This window comes from Bactrocera oleae, chromosome 4 (genome assembly GCF_042242935.1).
Source record: "Bactrocera oleae isolate idBacOlea1 chromosome 4, idBacOlea1, whole genome shotgun sequence".
Lineage (NCBI taxonomy): Eukaryota > Metazoa > Arthropoda > Insecta > Diptera > Tephritidae > Bactrocera > Bactrocera oleae.
Window position 1 is genome coordinate 6,072,896 of NC_091538.1, and position 7,834 is coordinate 6,080,729.

At 32.2% G+C, this 7,834-nt stretch overlaps 1 protein-coding gene across 7 annotated transcripts in view; it reads left to right on the plus strand.

The window, feature by feature from the left end:
- The window catches only part of Nadk1b (NAD kinase 1b), a 36,178-nt gene extending 31,311 nt beyond the window's left edge, over positions 1–4,867 (plus strand). For 5 of the 7 annotated variants that reach the window (XM_014246764.3, XM_014246766.3, XM_036374739.2 and 2 more), the window contains exons 2-6: positions 2,223–2,306; positions 3,063–3,296; positions 3,386–3,752; positions 3,812–4,069; positions 4,141–4,867. In XM_014246764.3, coding sequence (XP_014102239.1) covers positions 2,223–2,306; positions 3,063–3,296; positions 3,386–3,752; positions 3,812–4,069; positions 4,141–4,449 — 1,252 coding nt within the window. In that variant the 3' untranslated portion in view covers positions 4,450–4,867. Of the gene's footprint in view, positions 1–668; positions 1,368–2,222; positions 2,307–3,062; positions 3,297–3,385; positions 3,753–3,811; positions 4,070–4,140 lie in introns of those variants that run through there. The other 2 variants (XR_004979019.2, XM_014246767.3) reach the window with 2 other exon arrangements.
- Positions 4,868–7,834: the final 2,967 nt, after the last annotated feature.

The window sequence follows — 7,834 nt, forward strand, 5'->3', positions numbered from 1 at the left end:
ATAACCCCAACGCAGCGAATTAGTCCAATCTATTTACTGTGCACCACTTGATTTCAAGTCATGTAATATCAGCTGTTTACTACCCACAGCTGCCTACACATTCCGACAACACTTTTTGAAGCTGTAGGCAGTTAGTATCCGAGTTGGTGTTGTTTACAGCAGCGACACTCTCAGCAGCTTACGGCATGCGCTTGCGCATCGTAATATTTATGTCTTTAGTTTTTCTTTTATTTAGCCACATATTATTTTGTTCAATATGTGTATGTTTGTATATACTAATCTTTCAATATAATATATGTATATATACAATTTGTTATATTTTGCAATATATACCTTATATTATTGTTGTTTTTTTTGCCAACGCTTGCCTCCCTCACAATGCTATTTTCTTACATAGTTTACAACAGTTTTATTTAGCTCTGGCTCACACACTGCCTCTTGCGCCCATATGCGACGAGTCTACGTTGTACTCATCGTTTTATGCTATGCTTCCTTCCAGCTGACTCCAGCTGAGACACCGACTGCCTGCCGATTGTATTGGCTGTTGTTGCTGTCATACGCTTGGAGCCGAAGCAGTAAATAAAAACAAAAGAGATGCCGAAAACAAAAACGTTTTACCAATTGTTGGTAGCACGTTATTTGCCGCCGAGATCACAGGTTTCCAGTATTTTTTTAACCTTCGTGCGGGCAACAGCAATTGAGCGGCAACGGCATCAAAATACGGCTAATAAGGCAACAACAAACAGGCGGAGCCAATCAAAAGGCAATCAAAAAGGCAAATACTTGAAGTCGCATCGCACAGTAGCCGCAAACGAACGAGCGCGCAAGCAACAAGCTCAGCAACCAACTATCCACAACAATACAAAACGTTCGCCAACAATATATTATATGAATATATGAAGCAATAAAGCTAACAAAGGTGTAAAGCGCAAAAGAAAACAACGTCAAACAATTTTTTCATCTAAAATAAATATCATAGCAGCTAGTTCAGTGTACGCGTTTGCTTATGTGATTTTACTATACATAAACTACAAAAACAAAAAACAAACATTATTTGCTGTGTCTTTGAACTTTTCATGCGCTTTTTATCAAGCGTTCAGTGCTAAAACTAAGCAAAAGCCACATATAAAAAAAAAAATTCGTGTAAATTTGTGAGGTCGTAAAATCCTTTAAAAAATGTTTCCGATACATCGGCGTCATCAAGAGCTGCTGCTGGACGCGGTGCCGCTCAAACGCACCGCCATCGATTTGAAGGAATTCAATAACGATATTATAGCCGATAACGGCTTTCATGCGTACAACGGCGAAACTGTGCTGGAACAGCTGTCGCTGGCCGACAAAATCACGGCGGACTGCAGAACTTTAAGGTTAAACACGCCCCGCCTACCAAATTGCTAGTATTTTGTGTGGATAATTAACAAAATTTATACGAAATTTTATATAAATATTTATGCGGCTGTATCGAAAGTTAATCGAGCATGCCTTACAGACAATTAAGTATGTAGCTTTATAGCGGATTGGCTAGATATATTCTTAAAATGCGCTCGGTCTATAAAAAGTAGTAAAATTAGCGTTTTTTTATATATTTTTTTTTTGTTTTTTGTTTTTGAGATTTCGGTGCCAGGCGCCAGTCGCGTTAAACAATTTTAAGGTGATCAACTAAAAAATCTGGTTTGGTTTCGCGTTGTGTTTATGTACTAAATATATAGAGGTTGTTATATGTATGTATGTGTTTGTGTTCGAAACGCTGTCTCGACACTTTTGGCGGCGTTAGTCAGGAATTTTGCCAATAAATGTTGAAAAATATATATGGCATTTCTTTTACTGGATTCCTGCATGCTAAAATGTAATATTAGTAAGCAAATTGCAAAGGATTCGCGTTGAGAAAAATCAAAGAAAAATGTTAAACTGCGGAAATATCAAAAAAGTAAATTTTCAGTTATTTTTGAGCTTTAGCAACGATAAGTGGTTCCTAAGAGCAGTAATACCCAGTTTGTGCGCCGTGCTTGTTTACACTGTTTCTTACTTGGAGAAACTCTATTTTTTAAAATTTTTTAGGTTATATCTTTAAAATTATACTATATATATATATATATTGAAATACGTTATACAAATAATTTTATATTTAAATTTTTTAATTAATTAATTATTATTAAAATATACATTTTTATATATTGTGTTTATAAAATAAAAAATTTCTTTTGCCTTTTTTATATTTTCAGGCGCACCAGAAGTTTGAATGCTCCATCGCCATTCCAACAATTTGGACCATGTGGACGAATAATGAAAAATCAAGCAATGGTTATGTAAGTAAATTAGCAAAATTTTAATGTAGAAATATGCATAACAAAATAAAAAACAAGTAAGCAAGTACTTAGTTCGAGTGTAACCAAACATCTTATACTCTCGCAATTTTCAAAAATCAAAGCCTTCCCCGGCTCAAAATCTCATAAGAAAAATACTAAAAATATAATATAATAATAAAAATACTCAAAATATTATATAATAATAAAAATACTCAAAATATCCTAAGCGAATTTCAATACCATATCTCACATATTGACCGCTATCTTCGGTAAAAAATCAGCCAAAATATGCATTAGGGTCCACATATTTGGTGTCTGGGTTCTTGCAAAGTTATAGTCCGATTTCGACAATGTTTGGGGGTAATAGCTTGCGTACATTATTTGTGCCAAATTTTATTCTGATAACTACATTTGACCTGTAAACTGAAAGAATCAGACGGGATTTAAAAGTTTGTTATATGGGAAGTAGGCGTGGTTGTCAGTCAATTACGCACATTTTCACAGTGTATGATAGAAATATATGGGTTAACTCACAAACCAAAATTGGTGGAAATTGGTTAAGTACTTTCTGTGATATAAGATTCCACTTAAATGATCGATGATGACTCGAGACTATATTGCAAGATCTAAATCGAGAATCTAGATGCAAGAGAATAAAAATATGTATTTCCAAATACAGAAACTTCAACGAAATTAAGAATTTATTATACTTTTATATTACTACAACTTACACCATTTTCTCTACGACTATTGCAGGCAAATTCAGGATCCCGCCAGTCAACGCTTGACCTGGTACAAGCCACCGCTCACCGTGCTCGTCATAAAGAAAGTGCGTGACTCAACGGTGCTGGCACCCTTCGTACAGCTGGTCGAATGGCTGGTGCAGGAGAAGCACATGGTCGTTTGGGTCGAGTCGGCGGTGCTCGATGACCCGCTACTAATAGAGGATAAGAAATTTAAGAATATCAAAGAGAAATTAGTGACATTCAAGTGAGTTCACCTAACACTCAGCACTTCTTTAGATATAAATTTGTTTTTCATTAATCATGCATTTTTTACTTTTCTGTCTCCCAACACAGAGATGGTCGTGATGATTTAACCGATCGTATTGATTTTATAGTCTGCCTTGGTGGCGACGGCACACTGTTGTATGCTTCGTTGCTGTTCCAGCAATCGGTGCCACCGGTTATGGCATTCCATTTGGGTTCGCTTGGTTTTCTAACGCCATTCGAATTTGAGAATTTCCAGGAGCAAGTGACAAACGTGCTGGAGGGTCATGCTGCGCTCACATTGCGCAGCCGCTTGCGTTGTGTCATCTATAGGAAGAGCGATCGCCGCAAGGAGTCGGAGAGTGATAATCAAATAACAAAGAATGCATACAATTACCAAACGGATGGCAGCGACGCCACAAATAAGAGTGGCAGTCGTGGTTCAACGAATATTTTGGTGCGTAACATGCTAGAAATTACAAACTACAGCGTATATTAATGTCAGCTGTTTTACAGGTGCTCAACGAAGTCGTCATCGATCGCGGACCCTCACCGTACCTAAGCAATATCGATCTCTTTTTGGATGGCAAATATATCACGTCGGTGCAGGGTGATGGTTTGATTGTGTCCACGCCCACTGGCAGTACCGCCTATGCCGTGGCGGCTGGCGCCTCGATGATACATCCCTCGGTGCCGGCGATAATGGTGACACCCATCTGCCCGCACTCGCTGAGCTTTCGACCGATTGTTGTGCCCGCCGGCGTGGAGTTAAAGGTATGCATTTATATATACATATATATATATGTATAAAGGCTAACCTTTATTAAACACTTCGACACACACAGATCTGCATCTCACCGGACAGCCGCAACACTTCGTGGGTCTCATTCGATGGTCGCAATCGGCAGGAGCTGCTACACGGCGATTGCCTACGCGTCACCACCTCCATCTATCCGGTACCCAGCATATGCGCACAAGATCAAATTTCCGACTGGTTCGACTCGCTAGCGGAGTGCCTGCACTGGAATGTGCGCAAGAAGCAGAAATGCCTTGACGAACTGTGCGATCTAACTGCCTCCGGTTCGGAAGATACACTTGACGATTTGGATCGTGTCAACGACACGATATTGGATAGTGGGTCCTGCTTGCAGTGATTATGGGTAGTTTTCAATTTTTCCGACGATGAATTAAATATGGGGGAGTGTAAGCGTAAATAATGAAATTTGGCGCTGTGCAACTGTGGCACAGCAATGCCACGTCGCTTCGGCGCATAGACAAAATTATGAAAGAGCAATGTTGAGTATAGATTTGGCGTAAGCTTTTGTTGGTAAGCGCGCAGATTTTGTTTTATTTTTGCTTTAACTTTAGCGACATTTTTTATTAGTGAATGAAAGAGTCGGAGTCGGTGGGAAATCCAAATGAGAATTATAAGAAATTATGAACAAATCTGTTGCAAAAATTAGTATAGCATAATTTTGTTAAATGATTTATGAAATACAAATGCAATAAATGACAAGTTAAATGTGATGTGAAAAATGAAGCAAATAAAATGAATTGGAAGTGTTTAAAAAACGCACTAGCTGCATTGTATTCAGTGTTTCTAAATATGTTTAATGTAATAGCATTAAATTGGCAACGAAAGCTTAAGTTACACGCATACATACATATGTACATATATATATGTAGTAGTAATACTTTTTACGGTCATGCAACATTTGCGGTTATGTGCACTTATTGACAGCTATTGTCTCGAGCTTACTCTGAGCTGTTATGAAAACTTTTTCTACACAAAAACACACACATACACACCTATACATATTATACATATTACATAGGTATAATATATATAATAATATATAATATATATATTAATATAATAATATATAATATATATATTAATATAATAATATAATATAATAATAATATATATATTATATATATATATATATACATAGCACTTGCAATGCCAACCCAAAAGCTCAAATTGTTTTGTGTTATTATTTATTTGTATTAATGTTTTACAATACCTATTAGCAATATGCAACAATTATTGGCACTTACTAAAAATACATATAATATATACAAACATACATATATTTAGTTATAACTTAATATATAATATTTTGTCACTATTGTGTCACGTGCACACGCCTAAAAATACATGTAACGTTATAAAGTAATATAGCTTTAAGCAGTATGTAAAAAATAGGCAATCAGTTTGAAATTCGTAAAAATTAGATTTTTATGCGTCAATGCAATGCATTTGTTATAAGCAATGTTTTCAAATTAGGTGCATATATTAAGCATGCTTTACATTATAAAAGTTTCTGATGGATATTAGAGCAGCTTAATGGCAATATCTAATGTTGAGATAATTAACATATAATAATTATTATTTCTGTTTATATACAAGTATAGCAGCATTAAAAAGTTGATTAAAATATTAGGGACAAATTATATTTATTATTCTTTCACATTTTTTTTTGTGCTCAAATATTTTCATTTAAGGGGTTACAAGGTTTTCTCGAGTCGTTATTTGCTTATTTTCAATAATTCTTTTTTTCATATAAAAAATTAAATATTTATATTTAATCAAATTTTTTGCTATTCCAAAAATACATATTTTACAAAGATTTTGTGAGATTTTCAAAAGAAATTATTCGAAACTCGGCCATTACGACGTCATTTCCGGCAGTACCTGGGAAAAAAGGTGCCTGCGCGTTGACAGCAGAACTTCTTGCTGAATCGTCAAAAGTAAAAAGTAAAACACACGTGTTTTAATTAAGACCAAAAATTAGGTATTGCACGCAGTAAAAAAATAAAAAAATAAAGTGAAAATTGTATTTGTGGCAGACATTTTTACAAAAAAATTCAAATTTTTCTGAAAATTTCTCGATATTTTTTTGTTAAATAGTTTAAAAAAAATACTTCATTCAAGACCTTGTATAAAAGGTCTGTCCGAAGATCTGTATAAAATTTCATTAAAATCAGGTGTATAGTTCGCGAGAAATCTTGACAACCGTCTTTAAATATACAGTTACGAGCAAAACGCGTTTAAAGTTTTAAGTGACTATATAGCTGACCCCGAGCGCGCAACTTTTCAAGGCTGTATCTGCAAAACTATTACGCGGATTAAATTGAGAATTTAGGACAATATTCTTGAGAATTAAGGGCAATATTCCAGTGATGTTATGGAAATAAATAAGACAGTAAAAAATGTTTTTTGTGGCCATGTTACCCCTTAATTGCATCAATATTTTTCCTTTTTACAATTTTTAATTAATTTAAAAATTTTAACTTAAAACTTTTAATTTAAAAATTTTATATTTTTTTTTTAATATTTTCAACAAATTTTGTTTAAATACTTTACTTTTTTACAATTTTTAATTTAATCGTAAATCATATGTTAATATTAAAAATTTTAATATTTTCTATCAGTTTATTTTTTTTAATTTCTTACTTAAATATTTTTCTTTAATTATACCGAAATATTTTTTCATTTCCCAAATTTTTACCATAATTAAATATCTTGTGTTGAGATTTCAATTTTAATTTTTAATTTTTTTGAAACTTCTACTAAAATATTTATTTACAAATATATTTTCGTTTTTACAATTCTTATTATAATAATTAATAAATTTTATATTATAATTTTATGTGTTAATATTTATATTTATTTTTTTTTTAAGTTTTTAAAAAAAGTTTTTCATTAAATATTTTGCTTTAAGTACTTGACAACGTTTTTTCGTTTTTACAATTTTTCATTTGATATATTCACATATGTATAATATTGAATTTAATTTATATTTTTTCTTATAGTTTTTTAAAAAATTATTTATTTATATATACATTGTTTGGCTTATTATTATTTCTTATTAAAAAACTAAAAGCATTTCGGATTTTATTTTATTTTTTTTTAATATAGTAGATATGTTTTTATTTTCATTATATTTTTATTTATGCACATATAGTAAATTTTTTATGTCAATTTTATTTTTCCATAAATGCAAAAATACATAAAAAGTTATTAAACATGATTTATAAAGTCAACACAAAATTATAATTTTTTTTATCTCACTTATTAGATTTCAAAATATGTTTGCCAAGCGCAAAACTTTAAACGCCAAGCAATGTTGTCTGCAATTCAAAAAGTCTATAGACATACTATATATATGTACAATATACTTGTATATGTATTGCCTTTAGCCTTAATTGCATATATGTATGTATGGTAGTTATACGAGATTGTACGTATAAGTATATGGACATAATAAAGTAAATAAATAAATGCATATACTTATATAATTATGTGCGAATGTTCTAAATAAATATTGTAGTGGAAATCACTCAAACACACATACATATTATTTATTTATGTATGTGTGTTTGTATTAGTGTTACTTTAATGTACCTTTTTTTATTAAAAATAACAATATTATTTCAATAAATACAATTTATTATTATTATACATATTTTAAAGTTGGCGGGCACATATACATACATACATAAGTGTATATACATAAATTTAGTATTAAATTT